Raw genomic sequence first — 22,374 nt, 5'->3', positions numbered from 1 at the left:
CACCTTTTTCTGGACTGTGTCCAGAATCATCCCTAGTAACAGCAGACGTGTCGTCGGAATCAGCTGCGATTTTGGAATATTTAGAATCCACCCGTGCTGTCGTAGAACTACTTGAGATAGTGCTACTCCGAGCTCCAACTGTTCTCTGGGCCTTGCCCTTATCAGTAAATCGTCCAAGTAAGGGATAATTAAGACGCCTTTTCTTTGAAGAAGAATCATCATTTCGGCCATTACCTTGGTAAAGACCCGGGGTGCCGTGGACAATCCAAACGGCAGCGTCTGAAACTGATAGTGACAGTTCTGTACCACGAACCTGAGGTACCCTTGGTGAGAAGGGCAATTTGGGACATGGAGGTAAGCATCCTTGATGTCCAGGGACACCATATAGTCCCCTTCTTCCTGGTTCGCTATCACTGCTCTGAGTGACTCCATCTTGATTTGAACCTTTGTATGTAAGTGTTCAAAGATTTCAGATTTAGAATAGATCTCACCGAGCCGTCTGGCTTCAGTACCACAAATAGTGTGGAATAATACCCCTTTCCTTGTTGTAGGAGGGGTACTTTGATTATCACCTGCTGGGAATACAGCTTGTGAATTGTTTCCAATAATGCCTCCCTGTCGGAGGGAGACGTTGGTAAAGCAGATTTCAGGAACCTGCGAGGGGGAGACGTCTCGAATTTCCAATCTGTACCCCTGGGATACTACTTGTAGGATCCAGGGGTCCACTTGCGAGTGAGCCCACTGCGCGCTGAAACTCTTGAGACGACCCCCCCCACTGCACCTGAGTCCGCTTGTACGGCCCCAGCGTCATGCTGAGGACTTGGCAGAAGCGGTGGAGGGCTTCTGTTCCTGGGAAGGGGCTGCCTGCTGCAGTCTTCTTCCGTTCCTCTACCCCTGGGCAGATATGACTGGCCTTTTGCCCGCTTGCCCTTATGGGGACGAAAGGACTGAGGCTGAAAAGACGGTGTCTTTTTCTGCTGAGATGTGACTTGGGGTAAAAAGGTGGATTTTCCAGCTGTTGCCGTGGCCACCAGGTCCGATGGACCGACCCCAAATAACTCCTCCCCTTTATACGGCAATACTTCCGTGTGCCGTTTGGAATCTGCATCACCTGACCACTGTCGTGTCCATAACATCTTCTGGCAGACATGGACATCGCACTTACTCTTGATGCCAGAGTGCAAATATCCCTCTGTGCATCTCGTATATATAGAAATGCATCCTTTAAATGCTCTATAGTCAATAAAATACTGTCCCTGTCAAGGGTATCAATATTTTCAGTCAGGGAATCCGACCAAGCCACCCCAGCGCTGCACATCCAGGCTGAGGCGATCGCTGGTCGCAGTATAACACCAGTATGTGTGTATATACTTTTTAGGATATTTTCCAGCCTCCTATTAGCTGGCTCCTTGAGGGCGGCCGTATCTGGAGACGGTAACGCCACTTGTTTTGATAAGCATGTGAGCGTCTTTAATTTTCTATCGGGGGAAACCCACGCATCATCACACACTTCATTTAATTTATCTGATTCAGAAAAAACTACAGGCAGTTTTTTCACACCCCACATAATACCCTTTTTTGTGGTACTTGTAGTATCAGAAATATGTAACACCTCCTTCATTGCCCTTAACATGTGTGGCCCTAATGGAAAATACGTTTGTTTCTTCACCGTCGACACTGGAGTCAGTGTCCGTGTCTGTGTCGACCGACTGAGGTAATGGGCGTTTTAAAGCCCCTGACAGTGTTTGAGACACCTGGACAGGTACTAATTGGTTTGCCGGCCGTCTCATGTCGTCAACCGACCTTGCAGCTTGTTAACATTATCACGTAATTCCCTAAATAAGCCATCCATTCCGGTGTCGACTCCCTAGAGAGTGACATCACCATTACAGGCAATTGCTCCGCCTCCTCACCAACATCGTCCTCATACATGTCGACACACACGTACCGACACACAGCACACACACAGGGAATGCTCTGATAGAGGACAGGACCCCACTAGCCCTTTGGGGAGACAGAGGGAGAGTTTGCCAGCACACACCAAAACGCTATAATTTTACAGGGACAACCTTATACAGGTTGAGTATCCCATATCCAAATATCCGAAATACGGAATATTCCGAAATACGGACTTTTTTGAGTGAGAGTGGGATAGTGAAACTTTTGTTTTTTGATGTCTCAATGTACACAAACTTTGTTTAATACACAAAGTAATTAAAAATATTGTATTAAATGACCTTCAGGCTGTGTGTATAAGGTGTAGATGAAACATAAATTAATTGTGTGAATGTACACACACTTTGTTTAATGCACAAAGTTATAAAAAATATTGGCTAAAATGACCTTCAGGCTGTGTGTATAAGGTGTATATGTAACATAAATGCATTCTGTGCTTAGATTTAGGTCCCATCACCATGATATCTCATTATGGGATGCAATTATTCCAAAATACGGAAAAATCCCATATCCAAAATACCTCTGGTCCCAAGCATTTTGGATAAGGGATACTCAACCTGTATAAGTGTTTTCCCTTATAGCATCTTAATATGTAATAATATCGCCACAAAAATGCCCCCCCTCTCTGTTTTAACCCTGTTTCTGTAGTGCAGTGCAGGGGAGAGCCTGGGAGCCTTCCCACCAGCAGTTCTGTGAGGGAAAATGGCGCTGTGTGCGGAGGAGAATAGGCCCCGCCCCCTTTTCGGCGGGCTTCTTCTCCCGTTTTTCTGACAACCTGGCAGGGGTTAAATACATCCATATAGCCCCAGGGGCTATATGTGATGTATTTTTAGCCAGCATAGGTACTTTCATTGCTGCCCAGGGCGCCCCCCCAAGCGCCCTGCACCCTCAGTGACCGTTGGTGTGAAGTGTGCTGAGAGCAATGGCGCACAGCTGCAGTGCTGTGCGCTACCTTAAGAAGACTGGGAAGTCTTCAGCCGCCGATTTCTGGACCTCTTCTCTCTTCAGCATCTGCAAGGGGGTCGGCGGCGCGGCTCCGGTGACCCATCCAGGCTGTACCTGTGATCGTCCCTCTGGAGCTAGTGTCCAGTAGCCTAAGAAGCCAATCCATCCTGCACGCAGGTGAGTTCACTTCTTCTCCCCTAAGTCCCTCGATGCAGTGAGCCTGTTGCCAGCAGGACTCACTGAAAATAAAAAACCTAACAAAACTTTTACTCTAAGCAGCTCTTTAGGAGAGCCACCTAGATTGCACCCTTCTCGGCCGGGCACAAAGATCTAACTGAGGCTTGGAGGAGGGTCATAGGGGGAGGAGCCAGTGCACACCACCTGATCCTAAAGCTTTTACTTTTGTGCCCTGTCTCCTGCGGAGCCGCTATCCCCCATGGTCCTTACGGAGTCCCCAGCATCCACTTAGGACGTCAGAGAAAAATAATTAAACATCATCCTTATCCATCGTATCCAAATCCTCAAGTAAGGTAGCCAACCACTTTACTATAGCCTTTGCAATCCATGCACTAGCAATAGTGGGACGTAATATGGCCCCTGAAGCGGTGTACATTGATTTAAGTGTGTTATCAATTTTTCAATCAGCCGGGTCCTTTAAGGCGGTAGATCCTGGAACAGGCAAAACCACCCTCTTTGAGAGTCTGGACACAGATGCGTCAACAATCGGCGGGTTTTCCCATTTTTTCCTATCCTCCTCAGGGAAAGGAAATGCCACCTGTACCCTTTTAGGTACCTGGATTTTTTTCTCAGTGTATTCCCATGCTTTCTCAAATATAGCATTCAATTCCTTTGACGCCTGGAAGGTTAGCGAGGCTTTTTAATTTTCAGTGAAAAAAGTAGTGATGAGCGGATTCGGTTTTACTCGGTTCTCAAAACGGCATCTTATTGGCTCACGGATGTCACGTGTTTTGGATAGCCAATAAGAAGCTGTTTTGAGAACAGAGTAAAACAGAGTAAAACCGAATCCGCTCATCACTAGAAAAAAGCCTCCTCAACCTGCTCAGGTGTGGTATCATTAATATTCAACACATCCCCGATAGCCTCTATCAACAATTGCACCCCCTTTGCAAGAGATGCGGACCCCCGCAACACATCCCCATCACCGTCTGTGGTGTCAGAATCGGTATCCGTGTCGTCCTGTGTGACATGCACAAGCGCACGCTTATGGGGGTATGTAGCGGAGGTACCAGAAACCGGCAATACTGCCATAGAGCTCTGTAATACCCAGGTTGCAGATTCATTACTTGCAACCCTGTCAGAAATCTGAAAAATCCAAGATTTGATAGAGGAAAACCACTCAGGTTCCCTTGCTGGTATCTGTGCTAAACCAGTGCTATCCTGATTACATGGAATGGGATCATCCTGGGAGGACAAATCCTCTGCAGCATATGACAGTGTCCCTGGACATAGCTAAAGGAGACCACCAAACACTCTACATACATACATACATACATACATACACACACACACACACACAGAGGTTAGGGCAGACAGAGTTTCCCCCCCACCCCCAAGAATGCCAAGAGAGAGACAGATCGGAGCCAGCCCACACACAGCGCTTTTACCAAAGGGCGACCCCTTGTCAGCGCTGACTGTGCACCTTAATAAGACACACAGTCATATTACAGCCTCCCCCCTTCTACAGCCCCCTGGTACCATTTACAGATAGCTGGAGTTGCTGTGGAGGGACCTGTTCTCCTTCTCAGCGCTGTGCAGGCAGGAAAATGGCACTGAAACGCTTCTGGGTCCGCTCTGAGAAGCTCCGCCCCCTTAATGGCGCTGTCTTCCCGCTCTTCATGGATTATACTGGCCTGAGGAATTAGTGCTGGCTGAGATCCGGGGACCCCGACAGGCTTCTGGACCAGTGTAGGGTGTCGCGCTGGCTCAGGGCACCCCTCACAGCGCCGCACCATGTACCGCTAGGGGTATCTGTGTCTCACTCACCACCGATTCTTCAGCTCTGCAAAGGGGGTGGCGGCATGCTGCTGGGGCGAGCAGTCCCCTGTGGGGGAGAATGATCAGACCCCTCTGGAGCTCAGTGTCCAGTCAGCGGAGACCGTGGCTCAGACCCCGCAGGGCGGACACTGCTCCCCCCCTCAGTCCCTCGCTGCAGGGAGGCTGTTGCCAGCAGCCTCCTTGTAAAATAAACTTTAAAAAAAACATTTACCAGGAAAACTCAGGAGAGCTCCCCTAGCTGTGACCAGCTCCTGCGGGCACATTTTCTAAATTGAGTCTGGTAGGAGGGGCATAGGGGTCGATTCTATTCGGCAACTAATGAATAGCGCCGGGAATTAGCTCCCGACGCTATTCAATTCAGCAACTAGTTACCTGCAATTGTCGGGAATTCTTCTCTCATCCCCGGGGGATGAGAAGAGAAACCCGACAAAAGTGCTGCCTCGCGGCCGGCGCGAGGCTGATTCTGTCGGGAATCAGCCTCTCGCCGGGGAGTTAAGTCGGAGAATGCCCGTTCTCCCGACAAAACTACCTGTTTTGTCGGCGAGAACGGGCCATCGCCGACGTAACTAGTTGCTGAATTGAATAGCGTCGGGAGCTAATTCCCGGCGCTATTCATTAGTTGCCGAATAGAATCGACCCCATAGAGAGAGGAGCCAGACCACACACTCAAACTCAAAGTGCCAATGGCTCCTGGTGGACCAGTCTATAACCCATGGTACTAATGTGGACCCCAGCATCCTCTAGGACGTAAGAGAAAATAAAAAGAAATCTCTCTGGAGCTCAGAGATGTGCATCCTCTCTTGAGGGCTCTTTTTTCTAAACTGCCTGTGGTAGTGGGCATAGAGAGGAGTAGCCAGCACACCCAGTGAAGAAATTTAAAGTGCACCGGCTCCTTTGGACCCCGTCTATACCCCATCTTACTAGGGGGGTAATTCGGAGTTGATCGCAGCAGAAAGTTTGTTAGCAGTTGGGCAAAACCATGTGCACTGCAGGGGGGGCAGATATAACATTTGCAGAGAGTTAGATTTGGGTGGGTTATTTTGTTTCTGTGCAGGGTGAATACTGGCTGCTTTATTTTTACACTGCAATAAAGATTTCAGTTTGAATACACCCCACCCAAATCTAACTCTCTCTGGACATGTTATATCTGTCCCCCCTGCAGTGCACATGGTTTTGCCCAACTGCTAACAAATTTGCTGCTGCGATCAACTCAGAATTAGGCCCTAAGTGTCTCCAATAGCCCTTATGGATGCTAGAGAAACTATGCTAGTCTAGCTAGGAAAAAGCAAATGCACACTAACTACTCAATATGTGCAGATATACTCCTATTACAAAGGTTATGTGTAAATGGAAACTTCTCTTGTGGAGAAGGAGGTAGGGGGCAGGAAGATGCCAGGCAAACCGGAGTCTCTGATGCATCTGCTGGAGCTTGTGTCATGAGCTACATTATACTGCTGAGACCGCTAAAATGGTACAGATTAAAAAAATGAATAAAAAATGGACATATGGGAGGGAAGGCTAGACCCTTTAGTTACTAATGCCTGCTGGAATTTCCCACCTCAAACATCCCGTGCCAGAATAGAACGATGTTAGGCTCCACTAGAGCATAGGCCTTAAGAGAAGACTTAATGTGGATACTGGGCACAGTCCAGTATTCAGGTACAGAGTAGTGTATTTGCAGTAGGGAACCTGAGAAGAATCAGCAAGAACACCACAGCTGCTGATGCAGAACACTACTGCTTCTAACACTTAATCACCATTGCTGGTTTGTGAGAGTCTAAAAAGAGAATAGTGCCACACTGGGAGTGGATAGAGGAAGGAGAGGTTTGTAGCAAATACAAGTACAGTATATAAACAACTGAGCATCAGACAATAGCCTGTGCCCAGAATCTCTGCTGTCGAAGGCACATACAAAATAAAGCTCTCTGAAGGAGAAAAGGGGCATTAAATAAGCTGGAAATCTGGACTTTACTGCCTCACTCTAAGTGCCCTGTCTCAGGTGTGTACCATGAACCCATTGAATGTCTGTGCGGGTTAGGAATGGGTGACCGGCGGATGGGATACCGCCCCTCACCATACTGACGCCGGGATCCCAGTGTTTAGGTGGCAGGCCGAGGGGGGGGCAATTGCAACGGAGCGGACTCGGTGGCTCGCAGCAATCGCCACAAGGTTCTATGCCCACTCTATTGGTGTCGTGGACACCCATGAGTTGGAACGGTGCCGGTCAAGCGTCATGCAGACTGTCGGCCTTTCCACTGGGCGGGAATATACTGACCGACGGGTGCCCACTGGATGAACGCTGGTTATCTAGTAGCCTTATTTTATGGGAAACGATGGACCAGTAAGGGAGAAGAAGAAGAATATTGGTAAAATTGTCAGAAAATTTCAGATATTGTTTAAAAAGCTCAGTGGGCCAACTGAAAATAGCTGAACACTTGCATCCATACTACTCCCTAATATACCTTAGCAGATAGTAACAAGATAGCTGTAACATGCATATCTATGTCATTACTCACTTTTTGGAAGGGGTCCAAGCTTAAAACCATATTTCTGCATGTGGTCTAATACAGACTGCTTGTGTTCCTCTCTTCCCCAAAAACTCAGGTTAACAGGCATAGTAAATTCATTGCGAGCACCATAAGGCACAATGCTAAAAAAAAAAAATATATGGAATTAATTGAATATATGTCATTACAGAATTGCTCAAAATAACAGACTCCAATCATATTTTTCAGTAAAACAGTTTGATATCAGAGGCAGCTGCTGTAGATTATACGATAAGCCACTAAATATTGCATTACAGCAAGACTAAAGCAACACAAAGCAAAAACAAATCCTTTTTTGTCTTCTAACTTTAACTATTATAAGATGTACACTACTTCCAGGTGACAAGACAGAGAATTCACAAAGCCTTTAACTCTGTTAGAGCGCGACTTTCTGTACTGCTTTAAACTGTATGCAGTGGCTGTAGCCATATTGTTTAAGGTAAAGGTGACTGTGTTGTTGTAGGAGGAGGTGGCCAGATCAGGGCAGGCTGTGGTCGGGTGTTGGAAGGACACGCTGAAGAAGCTACAGATGAAGCTGAAGTGTGAAGACTATGGTCAAGACTAGAGAGACCATGACAGTATGTATCACCACCAGGCATGAGAAGGAGTAGGGTGAGAAAATGGATAAGGACTGGGGTAGTTCTAAGTTAAAGATGCAGGATTAACTAATTATCAATACCAATATGAAGTTTTTATAAACCACTTTGTCAGTAGGAGTCTCTCTTCCACACTCATTGTCTCCTCCTATTCCCAATTACAGAACTTTAATCAGGCTGCATGCACTCTGTGGAATAACTTCTCATACAAGAAATTCCTTTAGCATTTAAAACTTTACTCGTTTCCTGTAAAGCTTAACTGAAGAGAGAGGCTTATTTATTATATTTATAGCAAACACATTACGCAGAACTTTACAGAGAATATTTTTAGTCATTAACGTCCGTCCTTGTTCCAATCTAGAATATATACCTACCACGTGTACACACACTTTCTTTGTAAGACACCATTTAACCTACAGTACCATTAACATTTTTGTTTTTGGAGTGTGGGAGAAACCATAGTACCCAAAGTAAACACAAGCAATCGTGGGGAGAACAAACAAACACCATACAGACAGGGCCTTGGTTTGGAATTGAACATATGACTTCAACACTGAGTAATTTGAACCACTTGGTCGACATGCTGCATTTGTAAGTCAGGATCTCCCTAACACGGATAACTGATGACAGCAAGAGTGGGAGGGATGTCAGAGACTGATTTTGGGATATAGGGGGTCATTCCGAGTTGTTCGCTCTGTATTTTTTTCTCGCAACGGAGCGATTAGTCGCGAATGCGCATGCGCAATGTCCGCAGTGCGACTGCGCCAAGTAAATTTGCTTCCCCAACGGTCCTGTCACACCTACGTTGGCCGGACCGCGCCCACTAAACGGCGGCTTAACGCCATCATCCAGCCCCCTCCCACCCAGCGACCGCCTCTGCCGGTAAATCAGGCAGAGGCGATCGCTAGGGAACGATGGCCTTCAGCCGTCCGGCATGCGTTGACGCATGCACAGTCCTGACCCGATCGCTGTGATAAACTGCAGCGAGCGATCGGGTCGGAATGACCCCACTAGGCGGGCACCCAGTATTCCTTATGGATAATAAGGGATACTGGGGTTCACTTAGTACGATGGGGACGTCCCAAAGCTTTTAGAACGGGAGGGAATGTGCAGAGACGACTGCAGCACCGCCTGCCCAAACTGGGTATCCTCTTTGGCCAGGGTATCAAACCTGTAGAACTTCAAAGGTTTTCTTCCCCGACCAGGTAGCAGCTCGACATAGTTGCAAGGCCGAGACTCCACGAACAGTCGCCCAGGAAGACCCCACTAATCTTGTAGAGTGGGACTTCAGAGAATGTGGAACAGGTAAGGCTGTTGACAAATATGCCTGTTGGATAGTCAACTAAAGCCAACGAGCAATGCACTGCTTAGAAGCAGGGCAAACCATTTTCTGTGCATCATATAGCACAAACAGGGAATCCTTCTTTCTGATCTGAGCAGTCCTCTTGACGTAGATCTTCAAGGCTCGCAACACATATAAAGCCTCAGGAAGAGCAGAATAGCCACAACTAGATGGAACCACAAAAGGGTGGTTTAAATGGAATGCAGCGACAACTTTTGGCAGGAACTGCTGCCGAGTACTGAGCTCTGCTCTGTCCTCGTAAAAGACCAAGTAAGGACTTTTACACGATAAGGCCCCCAATTCAGTGACACGTCTAGCAGTAGCCAGGGCCAATAACATTACAGTCTTCAACGTAAGGTACTTGACTTCTACTTTCATCAGCGGTTCAAACCAGGAGGATTTTAGAAAATCCCAAATCACAATCAATTTCAAGGGTGCTGTTGGTGGCACAAAGGGAGGCTGTATGCGAAGCACTCCTTGCAAGAAGGTCTGAACCTCTGGCAACATTGCCAACTTCTTCTGGAAGAAAACAAAGAGGGCTGAAATCTGGACCTTAAGGGATCCCAGATGCAAGCCCATATCCACACCAGTCTGCAGGAAATGTAAGAAACGTCCCATGCTGAATTCCACAGGAGGATGTGTGTGTTCCTCGCACCAAAAGACACATCGTTTCCAGATACGATAGAGTTTTGACGTCACAAGCTTTCTGGCTTGAACCATAGTTGCAATAATCTTTCTGGAAAGGCCTTTGTGAAGTAGGATGTTCTGCTCAACCTCCATGCCATCAAACGCAGTCGCCGTAAGTCTGGGTAGACGAACGGTCCTTGTTGAAGGAAATCTGTTCTCATTGGCAAAGGCCAAGGGTCTTTTACGGACATGTCCAGAAGATACGCGTATCACGCACTTCGAGGCCAATCTGTGGAGATCAGTATTGCCTGGACTCTTTAATTTCTGATTAGCTTTAGCACCCTTGGGAACAGAGGAACCAGAGGAAATAGGTAGACCAGCAGGTAAGGCCAAGGCATCGTCAGTGTATCCACTGCCCTTGCCTGAGGGTCCCTGGTTCTCAAACAATACAATACCATGGAAGCTTCTTGTTGAGTCGAGATGCCATCATGTCTATCTGTGGACAGCCCCACAGATTGATGATCTGTTGAAACACCTGATGGTGTAGGCCCCACCCCCCTGGGTGGAGATCGTGACGACTGAGGAAGTCCGCCTCCCAGATGTCCACTCCCGGAATGAAGATGGCCGACATTGCTCTTGCATTTCTTTCCGCCCAGAGGAGTATCCTTGACACCTCTCGCATGCAGGCTTTACTTTTGTCCCACCTTGTCGATTGATATAAGCCACGGCCATGGCGTTGTCCAACTGAACCTGAACAGCTCGATCCCGGAGCAGAAGAGATGCCTGAAGCAGAGCGTTGTAGATCGCCCGAAGTTCCAGAATGTTGATCAGAAGAAGGGCTTCGTGGACTGACCACCTGCCCTGGAACGGAGCCCCTTGGGTGACAGCTCTCCATCCCCTCAGACTTGCATCTGTAGTGAGGAGGATCCAAGCCTGAATCCCAAAACTCGGATTTTCTAGTAGGTTTGAGGACTGTAGCTACCACAGTAGGGAAATCCTGGCCTGAGGTGATAACCGTATAAACCAATGCATCTGTAGATGTGATTGGTACCACTTGCTTAGGAGATCCAAATGAAATGTTCTGGCATGGAACCTTCCATACTGGAATGCGTCGTATGAGGCTACTATTTTTCCCAACAATCATATGCAAAGATGGATGGATATCCGAGTCGGACATAGGACCGTTCTGACCATTTCCTGAAGCATTCTTGATTAGTAGCTCAGAAAGTATTCCTCCCAGAGGACAATGTCCAAAAACATTACCATGAACAGCAGCCGCTGAGTAGGCTCCAGGTGAGACTTCTGCAAAATGAGAATCCACAAGGGTGAACCGCAGGTAAGCCAGGTGAGGCGGCCAAACTGGAATACGGAGATAAGCGTCCTTTATATCCAGCGAGACCATGAACTCCTGTTCTTCCAGACCCGCAATCACTGCTCGCAAGGATTCCACCTTGAACTTGAAAACCTTTAGGTAAGGGTTCAAGGATTTTAGATTGAAAATGGGCATCATCGAACCGTCCGATTTCGGTACCACAAACAGGTTGGAGTAGTAACCCTTTCCTTGTTGTAGTAGTGGTATTGGCACAATGACTTGGGACTGGACCAACTTCTGAATGGCCTGTTGCAGCGTAACGCGTGAATCCTCCAAAACTAGTAAGCTTGATTTAAAAAAAAAAAAAAAAAAAAAAAATCGATGGGGAGGAGCACTATCGAGCTCCAGCTTGTAGCCCTGAGAAGATAGGATTTTTTTACCTACCGGTAAATCCTTTTCTCGTAGTCCATAAGTGATATTGGGGGATACTAGTACGATGGGTATAGACGGGCTCCAAAGGAGCCAGTGCACTTTAAATTTCTTCAACTGAGTGTGCTGGCTCCATCCCTCTATGCCCCTCCCACAGGCAGTTAAAAACAACCCCGAAGGAGAAAGAACATATATGAAAGAAGAAACATGATAACAGAAAAAGTGGTGAGATTTACACACCAGCACACCACTACCATACACCTACAAGAAACGACTGGTAACAACAGCAACAGCTGAACTGGTAACTATAGAACAGGCCTGGCCAACCTGTGGCTCTCCAGCTGTTGTAAAACTACAAGTCCCATTATGCTTTGCCACAGTTTTGCTATTAGGGAATGCTAAAACTGTGGCAAGGCATACTGGGATGTGTAGTTTCCCAACATCTGGAGAGCCACAGGTTGGCCAGGCCTGCTATAGAACAAGAACCTGCAGAACAGTTCATGCAATGAGGCAGGCGCTCAATATCCCTTATGGACTAGGAGAAAAGGATTTACCGGTAGGTATTAAAATCCTATTTTCTCTAGCATCCATAAGGGATATTGGAGGAAACTAGTACGATGGGGACGTCCCAAAATTCCCTCTTCTCTATTTTCTTGATTTTTTTATTTAACACTCACAGTGTTTCATGGCAGCGCATGTGTCAGAGGAATTACAATTTACTTTTTACAATATTGTTATACTCTGAGGCGCTACTTAGCAGTTTTTGTTGTTTTTTAGCACCTCGGCATAGCTGCAAGGCAGAGACTCCACGGGCAACCACCCAGGAAGAGCCCACTGATCTAGTAGAGTGGGCATTTAGAGACTTAGGAACAGGTAAGGCTGCCAACACATAGACCTGTTGGATAGTAAGCCTAACTCAACGAGCAATGGTCTGCTTTGAAGCAGGGCAACCCTTCTTCTGCGCATTATAGAGCACGAACAAGGAATCCGTCTTTCTGACCCGAGCTGTACGCTTGACATATCTTCAAGGCACACACAGCATCTTCGACGGACAAGTCCAGAAGATCTGCGTACCACACCATCCAAGGCCAATCCGGGGCAATTAGAATTGCCTGGAGACCTTGATTCCTGATTCGCTTTAGCACTCTTGGGAGCAACGGGATCGGAGGAAACAGGTAGACCAGCCGGTATGGCCAAGGCGACGCCAGTGCATCCACTGCCCTCGCCCGAGTTTCTTGTTGAGACAAGAAGCCATCATGTCGATGATCTGCTGGAACACCAGATGGTGGAGTCCCCACTCCCCCGTGTGGAGATCGTGACAACTCAGGAAGTCTACCTCCCAGTTGTCCACACCCGAAATGAAGATAGCTGACATGGCTCTTGCTTTTCTTTCGGCCCAGAGGAGTATCTTTGATACCTTTTGCATGCAGGCTCTGCTTTTTGTCCCTCCTTGAGCGGAGGAGAGGCTTGAAGAAGAGCATTGTAGATCGCCCGAAGATCATGAATGTTGATTGGAAGGAGGCTCTCTTGGGCTGACCACATGCCCTGGAACTGCGCCCCTTGGGTGACAGCTCCCCATCCTCTCAGTCTCGCATCCGTCATGAGGAGGGTCCAATCCTGAATCCCGAAACTCCTGCCCTCCAGGAGATTGGAGGACTGCAGCCACCACAGGAGGGAAATCCTGGCCTGAGGTTACCGCTGAATCATCCGGTGCATCTGGAAATGCGATCCAGACCACTTGCTCAGGAGATCCAACTGAAACATTCTGGCATGGAACCTCCCATACTGTATTGCCTCGTATGAGGCAACCATCTTTCCCAACAATCTTATGCAGAGATGTACGGACACTCGAGTAGGTCAGAGCACCATACGGACCATCTCCTGAAGTTTTTTCGTTTTGTCCTTTGGTAGAAACACCTTCTGGACCACAGTATCCAGCAACATCCCCAGGAACAGGAGCCTCTGAGTTGGCTCCAGGTGGAATTTCTGTAAGTTGAGAATCCACCCATGGTCAGACAGAAGATGGATGGTGCGGTCGATATGGGGGGGGGGGGGGGTACTGTTGAACTCCAGCTTGTAGCCTTGAGAAACGAGCTCCCTGACCCAGGTATCCTGGCAGATGCAGGTGATGTGGCGCAGTCGGGCTCCCACCCCGAGGTGCCCTCAGGGCGGGTGGGCACAGTCATGCTGAGGCCTTAGTGGAAGCAGAACTGGCGGACTGTTACTGAGAACTGATACTTGCAGGTTTTCTGGACTTATCTCTGGTGCCTCTAGCCGCATTGGAGGTACCACTGGCCTTTGATCGAAATGTGCGAGACCGAAAGGACTGCATAGACGTCCCGGATAGGAGCGTCTTGCCGGCGGGGCCCCAGAGGGGAGAAATATGGATTTCCCAGCCATCACTTTGGAAATCCACGCATCCAGTTCAACCCCAAGAAGCCATTCCCCTGAAAAGGGGAGGGATTTCACATTACGTTTGGATTCTGCGTCCGCAATCCAAAGACGCAACCACAAATCCCTGCGCGCCGACACCACTATGGCAGACGTCCGAGCATTAATGTTCCCCATCTCCTAGAGGGAATCACAGAGGACACAGGTACTGTCGTGAATGTGCTCTAGGAGGGTTACCAAAGTAACTAAGGGCATATCCACTCAGAGGCCCCCCTGAATTTGCGTGGCCCAAGAATGAATAGCATGGGTCATCCAGCAACCCGCAATGACTGGTCTTTGTGAAAGGCCGGCTGCAGTGCATATAGATTTTAGGGTAGTCTCTATCTTTCGATCCCCAGGATCCTTCATAGTGAAGGAGCCCGGGGCAGGCAGCACCGCCTTCTTAGACAGGCGAGAGACTGAGACATCAGCCCCAGGGGGTTCCTCCCAAAATTTTCTACCTTTAGGAGCAAATGGTACAGTGTGCAAAAAAATTTTTGGACACTTGGAATTTTTTTGTCTGGATTTTTCCAGGCCTGTTTGAATAGGTCGTCTTCTAGAGGGAGCTTTAACATGTCCCTTATAGCCAAAATGAGGGGTTCAATAACCAGAGTAGAATCGGGATCCCCACTAATGGGATCCAGGTCATCCCCATCATCTTGAATATCATCATCTGAATCTGATAGCAGAGCAGGTAAACCACATTTCTGTGGACCTGCTTGAGAGAGGGGGGCTGTGCATCTGCCCTTGCAGCTAAATCTGCAACAGCTTGTTGCAGTAACTGAGTCTTCTACACATTAGCAGTGAGCTGGGAAGACATATCTGTCATCATAGTCTTAAGAGACCCTAACCAGTGGGGCTCTGGACCCACTCCCTCAGCCCCTTCACTGATTTGTGAAGATTGACTGCATTGTTCACAGGAAACAGAATCATTTGATAATGGAGAGAATCTGGTGTGACATACACTGCACAGCTTGTGTTTACCCATATTCCAAAGTAAGCACAATAATATACACACAGTTATAATGCAAGCCTGCCTTACTGTATTTGCGAGGAGACACAGATGAGAGAGGGCACCAGCGCACTCTGAGCTGCACACACAGCCCCAGTGAGGCTGTCCGCTTTCTAAACACAGTAAACACTAACAGTTTAAGTCCTACAGAGGATCAGGATAGTGTACACAAGCGGTTCTCCACCTTTGCTACACCCTGTACCAGTTTTCCAGAACGTTTTGTGAGGCAGGAAGAGCTGTGTGTGCTGTAGATGGCTGCTGTAAGCAGAGGAAGGTGCTAAAACACCTCAGGTCCCGCTTTGAGTTAGCTCCACCCCCTCTAATGGTGCCGGAGCTATAATGAATATTATACTGGCAAAGTCTCCTTAATAGCTTAAAACATCACACAAGTGCTTGTTAATGTTTATTTACTTACAGGACTAAAAGCAACACTTTAAAAATACATTCAATACACTTTAAAATGGAGCCGCTGCTGCCGTTGTAATCAATCCTTAGCCTATGTACTTTTTACACAGTTTGCGTACAAAGCCCCGTTCCGTGTACGCACTTTGCGTACAAACGCCGCGATGGTCGTACAAAGTACACGCGGTGTACACACACAAAGACACGCCGTGAGCACTTTGCATCTACACGCGTGACTAGATTACACTTATATAACACTAGCAGGGAAAGAGAGACACGACACCAATTTGTATTTCAAAAGACTATGTTGGGATCTGACCCACCAATGGTTCTTTACTAGCAGGGGGTTACAATAATAACAATACAATAAGAAAATGGCTACAGTCAATTGTACATACGTTTGGTTTCGCCTGCGCTTCCCGGTCCGGTCCTCAGTCATCAAGGTAGATGACCTTCAGAGATTTGAGAGAGTGACCTGGCCTGCAGCTGGCTATTTATACATTTGTCCAAAACCTAACACAATAGAAACTGTAATCTTTGTCCACTGGACACAGGGATGGTCATTTACAGTACAGGAGAGGTCATAGGTCAGTTTGAATAGGTGGGCGGTGTCTGTTCCAGGTGCAGTTGCAAATATTATCCTCTGGGTTCCCACCGCATATCAAGTGTACAGTAAATACAGTTAATATTTATATTCTGCTCCTGCGCATAACTATCTCAGGAGCGTGTGATCTTCTGCAAACTAACACCGGAATATTGCTCTTAATATACCCTACAGCTGGATACCAAACACCACCTTATAACCTAGTTCTGTCCCCTCCTATCCTGTAAAGGTGAATCCCTTTGTTGTTATACCATTTAAACAAGTGTAACTCGCTGGTGTGGTGCAGGGAGACTGTGTGTCCATTGTGCACTATTTGGATTAATTATGTAATGTGTTTTTATGGCTTTTCCATGCGATTACAAACACTACCGTAATTACTCATACCGCGCGCTAATACGCAGGACCGTGGGAGCGACCATACGCAAATTGCGATTATGTGCACGCACGGCAGAACAAGTATGCGCACAGAGGCCATCTGTGTGTAGTTTGTACGTGATGTGTGTACTGCAATATTTTTCGACTTCGACATGCTAGTCAAGTCCTTTTGTGCCAGTTCTACACGGAGGATCTTAGCAGGAGTCGCCACGCCCGTGGTCAGCCATACTTTCAACCAGGGGACCCCCCTAGCTGGGCCCACGGTTTGTACTCACCACCGATGTCTCCTTCAGGCGTTAGGGGTATGCGGCGTGCTGTGACAGCCAAGGCGCAGTGCCCCGCTGAACAACAGCCTCTCAGGACGGTGGTCCTGCAGCGGGGAAGCGGCTCTGCACCTTGTAAGGCCGGTGACCGTCCCTCCCTAACTCCCACGGCGCAGGTATGCTGTTGCCCAGACAGCATACCGAAAATAATAAAAGTTTAAAAGAAAATTGAAGAAAACTCTCTGGAGCTGCAGAGATGTCAATCCTCTCCTGAGGGGAGGAGCCAGCACACCCAGTTGAAGAAATTTAAAGTGCACTGGCTCCTTTGGACCCCTTCTATATCCATTGTACTAGTTTCCCCCAATATCCCTTATGGATGCTAGAGAAATTAGGTCTCTTTCCCAGGCATCCTGGCAGGAGCTTTCCCAGGTGCGGCTGAAGTGACGCAGTCGAGCTCCCACCTCGAGGTCCCCTTTGGATGGGGAGGCACCATCATGCTGAGGCCTTAGTGGAAGCTGAACTGGTGCTTTGTTCCTGAGAACCTGTGGCGGCTGGTTTTCTTGTCCTACCTCTGGTGCCTCTCACCGCGGTGGAGGCACCTCTGGCTCTTGATCTGAACCTGGCAGATCGAAAGGACTGGGTAGGCGGTAGTAACGCCTAGTCATCGCGGCCCCAGAGGGGAGGAACGTGAATTTTCCCACAGTAACCTTAGAAATCCATGTATCCAACTCAACCCCGAAGAGCCAATCCCCTGAAAAAGGAAGAGACTCTGCACTGCGCTTGGACTCTGCATACGCTATCCACTGACGCTGCCACAAAGCTCTGCGTGCCGACACTGCCATAGCAGTAAAGGAGCCCAGAGCTGGTAGTACCGCCTTTTTAGATAGGCGACAGACTGATGCGTCTACGGTTCTTTCCAGATTTTCATGCCTTCAGGAGCAAATGGGAAAGTGTGCAAAAATCATTTTGTCACTTGGTATTTCCTAACTGGATTTTTCCAGGCTAACTTAAACAGGTCATCTAGTTCTGCAAAATCAGGGAACGTGAAACAGAGTTTGTTCTGTGTTAAGAAAAACGACTGCTGTGCTGTAGCGTCCTCTAGAGGGAGTTTTAACACGTCCCATATAGCAAGTATGAGGGGCTCAATACCCTGTGCAGAAGGGGAATCCCCAGTAACAGGTTCCAATTCCTCCCCCTCTTCCTGCATCTCCTCAGCAGACTCAGGGTAAGCAGGTAACCAACGTTTTAGTGGTCCTGATCTAGAGGGGGGCTGTGGCACATTTGCCCTTGCAGCTAGGTCTGCAACAGCGTGCTGCAGTTGTTGAATCTTTTGATTAACAGTGAGCTAATATCGGACATCATGGATTTTATGGCACCTAGCTAGGAAGGCTCTTGAACCCCCTCCCAGACCCTCACTGAGTTGTGAGGACTGGTTGCATTGTTCACATGATATATAACCAGATGTAGAGGGAGAGAGTCTGGTGTGACATACACTGCATAATTGGTGTTTTACCATATTTACAGTAGACAACACTTATATACACATACACACAGACAAGTAATAGAACAGCAAGCCTGAAGTGCACCGTCTCCTTTGGACCCAGTCTATACCCCATCGTACTAAGTGAACCCCAGTATCCCTTATGGATGCTAGAGAAAGCATAGAATGCCAGACCTCTACACAACCTCATGTTAAACTCCTATTTTTTCTTATAGATTGTAAGCAGGACCCTATTACCTCTGTTACTACGGGTTGGAATGCCGGCGGGGGGAGAACATAACAGAGCACCTTGCGGCACAACGGGCTCGGTGGCTCGCCACAGGTTCTATTCCCACTCTATGGGTACCGTGGACAGCCACGAGTGGGAATAGTCCCTGTTAGTCGGCATGCAGATTGTCGGGTGATTGATCGCTTGGGATCCCAGTGTCGGCATGGTGACCACCGGGATCCTGAGCAGCGGTCACATGACCACATCCCATTACTACTTAGTCTTGTTGTAATTGTTCCCAAATGAAACGTGATGCAGAGAATGAGGGACCATGCCATGCCATCTGCAGAGCAACCATGCCATCCAGCTGTGTGCTCTGGTTTTTACAAAGAAAGTCCTCATGCTAGTCCAGCCTCCCGGTAGCGATAGGCTTTGAGCACTTTGGGATTATATTACATTATGCTTCTATGAGGCTTCGGTCCTCAGCAAAATACACACTCACCCTTCAACCTTTGCCAACTTCCTGTCCATGATCTGGGCCAAGGCAGCAGCTAGTTCTTTCCTGATGTGACCAACCTGTTCCCCATTTACATTGTTCACCTTCACTGCGTTCCTGTCATATTGGTTGTGTGGCTCTCGCTGAAGAGCAACCATCTCATTGTTGTTCACCTGTAACAGAGGATGTCATTTTATTAATTACTTGAAAGATGCATTGATGGGTCTTTACTTCAGTCATATATCGCCTCTTAATATAAATTATAATGTGGCACCTGCAAGGGAAAAAATTATTAAGGTTAGTGACAATGCTTATGTTCTTTTATTGAAAAAAGTGGTGGAATGGTTGCAAGTAAGTCCACAGCTTTGGCTGCACCTACAATGACCTGTCCCTACCTCTAGATCAGCAGTCCGGGAAACAAACAGATGGTCTATGCTTTCTGTTTTTTCACGGAGGACCTGTCCCCTCCCGCTGCTGATTATATCTCCTCCTCTCCAGTTAAAAATGTTGGTACAGGTCGAGTATCCCTTATCCAAAATGCTTGGGACCAGAGGTATTTTGAAGATCGGATTTTTCCGTATTTTGGAATAATTGCATCCCATAATGATATATCATGGGGATGGGACCTAAGTCTAAGCACAGAATGCATTTATGTTACATATACACCTTATATACACAGCCTGAAGGTCATTTTAGCCAATATTTTTTGTAACTTTGTGCATTGAACAAAGTGTATTTACATTCACACAACTCATTTATGTTTCATATACACATTATACACACAGCCTGAAGGTCATTTAATACAATATTTTTAATAACTTTGTGTATTAAACAAAGTTTGTGTACATTGAGCCATCAAAAAACAAAGGTTTCACTATCTCACTCAAAAAAGTCTGTATTTCGGAATATTTGGATATGGGATACTCAACCTGTATTTATAAACTTTACCCTCTATATTGAGCTGCTACACAGACAGTGTGGTGTACACGGGTCTGGGACTCCAGGTAGACAACAAAAAGGTCGACACCTTCGGTCGACGTCAATTGGTCGACATGGACAAAGGGTCGACAAGAACAAGGTCGACAAGGAAAAAAGGTCGACATGCGTTTATGTTTTTTTGGTGTCGTTTTTTTCGTAGTGTGACCGGGAACCCAAATTAGTGCACCGCTTTGCTCGCCATGCTTCGGGCATGGTGCCTTCGCTCCGCTTGGCACAGATTACCGTTCCAATCGTAGTCCACGTGGATCGTTAAGTATGAAAAGGTTCCAAAAAAGAAAAAAAATTGTGAAAAACTCATGTCGACCTTTTTCCATGTCGACCTAAGGTGTGTCGACCTAAGGTGTGTCGACCTTTTTGTTGTCGACCTGGAGTCCGGATACCAGTGTACACACCCAAATATATCTCCTCTACCATAACTACCACAAGAACACTAGAAATAAATATACGAGCTGTTGCATGCCAATGTCTGTTTGAAAGCAAGGTGGGTATAGATAGTGGGGAATCCATACAGCAGTGACCAGCTCCCTGTACCGCCAGACTTGCAGATTTTTGTTCTTAGCCCAATAGTGCCGAGAGCAAAAATGTGTGTCAGGCACTAGATGGGGCCACAAGAGGGGGGGGAGTTGGGAGTTTAGGTGCCATTACCAGCAATTACACACTCGCACCTAGGAGATTTTTTTTTTTTTTTTTTTTAATTGATAAAATTCTTTAAAGGTCTTTGATTATATGGTTTAAGGGTTACAGAAATCCCTCCACTTGGAAACAGCAATCAGCCAGAATTAAAGGCCCTAGGTCCTTTGGGTTTTGTCCTGGATAGATCAGAATTTATACACGCAGCATTGGAGGTTTACATCACACAGATAAGCAGACTGGTAGATTTTGGGGGATTCAACGCATGACATTCTAGAACTTATTTCCCAGCTATTGTACTAACAAGTTTAGTAGACCTGGACAGGTACAAATCCACGACTAAGCAATTTGTGTTCATGTCAATTAAGATTGTATTATGTGGAGTCCGTTGAGGAGAAAAAAAAAAAAATTGCTAAGCAAGTCTGTATTAGCATTTATTTCTATTGACTTACTGTACTGGTCACAACTTGGACAACCCGCTCCTTAGCAAACATACCCCTTGGTGTTAGTGCTATTCTGGGATTTTAATTGTAATAATTATAAAAAAAATAAAAAAAATTCTAGGCTTGATACCAGCTAAGAACTAATAGTGTAACACTACCTGAAACATTACAAAGCAATAAATATGGTAGGATCTGAACAAAATTTTCCTCTAGTTTTAGATGCAATATATAGATGCTTCTATCCACAATTAATTACTGTAATACGTCTAACAAAGCTTTATATTGTTTCTTACAGAATATCTATAGATTTATTTTTTTTAAACACCTTTCTAAAATGTGATCTGTATCGCCTGTAGCAAATTTAGACTTGATAATTCAACGCCACTTAGAAATACATGAAACAATATGGAATGGCTTCAGTTATCTTATATTTAGAGGACTAGTAAATATGAAAACAAAACGGTCTCCAAATGTGACCTTAAATCATTAGCACAAGTCAACCATTATCAATCATTGTTTCTTCCAACTGTGAAATCAGCAGGTTATTACTATTTTATATAAATTCTAGCAGTATAGAATATTAGATGGATCCCTGATAAATGGTGCAAACAGAGCTGCCTGAGATACTGTAGATCAGGCTTGGCCAACCTGTGGCTCTCCAGCTTTTGCAAAACTACAAGTCTCAGCATGGCCTTCCACAGTTTTATTAGGGAATTCTAAAACTGTGGCAGGAAATGCTGGGATGTTTCGTTTCACAACAGATGGAGAGCCACAGGTTGGCGAGGCCTGCTGTAGATTAACCACAGATATCCACACCACGTTACAGATTAAACATACAAAATACAATTTGTGGCACTCCTATTCAGTGGTCTCATTAAATATATCGACATATCATGGATTACTAATACCCCTTTCACACCGCAGCTTGTACCCGGTATTTTGCCGTTTTAACTGGCTTCCTAAACGGGTCAAGCTGCAATGTGAAAGGGTCCCCTTCAATTTACCGTTTTCAAAATACCTGTATTTTGAAACGGTAAAAAAGAAGGGTCCTACCCGTTTCAGTCCCATTTCACTGTGCAGTGTGAAAGGGTCTGAAACGGTATTTGCAAGCCCCAGCAGGTCATAGGCTGTCTCCATGTGTGATGTCAGCAGCCACAACCAGGAAACAGCTTGGAAAACACAGGAGACACATGTGAGAGTGGCTTTATAAACGTTTATACTGCAAAGCCATTATAAAATGTC

General features: G+C 46.7%; 1 protein-coding gene across 1 annotated transcript in view; it reads right to left on the bottom strand.

The window, feature by feature from the left end:
• Positions 1-22,374, bottom strand: part of HLTF (helicase like transcription factor) — a 479,436-nt gene that overhangs the window by 417,703 nt on the left and 39,359 nt on the right. The window contains exons 3-4 of the mRNA XM_063915956.1: positions 19,067-19,233; positions 7,434-7,567 (exon numbers count right to left, since the gene is read on the bottom strand). Coding sequence (XP_063772026.1) covers positions 7,434-7,567; positions 19,067-19,233 — 301 coding nt within the window. The remainder of the gene's footprint in view (positions 1-7,433; positions 7,568-19,066; positions 19,234-22,374) is intronic.

This window comes from Pseudophryne corroboree, chromosome 4 (genome assembly GCF_028390025.1).
Source record: "Pseudophryne corroboree isolate aPseCor3 chromosome 4, aPseCor3.hap2, whole genome shotgun sequence".
NCBI lineage: Eukaryota > Metazoa > Chordata > Amphibia > Anura > Myobatrachidae > Pseudophryne > Pseudophryne corroboree.
This window is presented reverse-complemented; position numbering and strand designations above follow the sequence as displayed.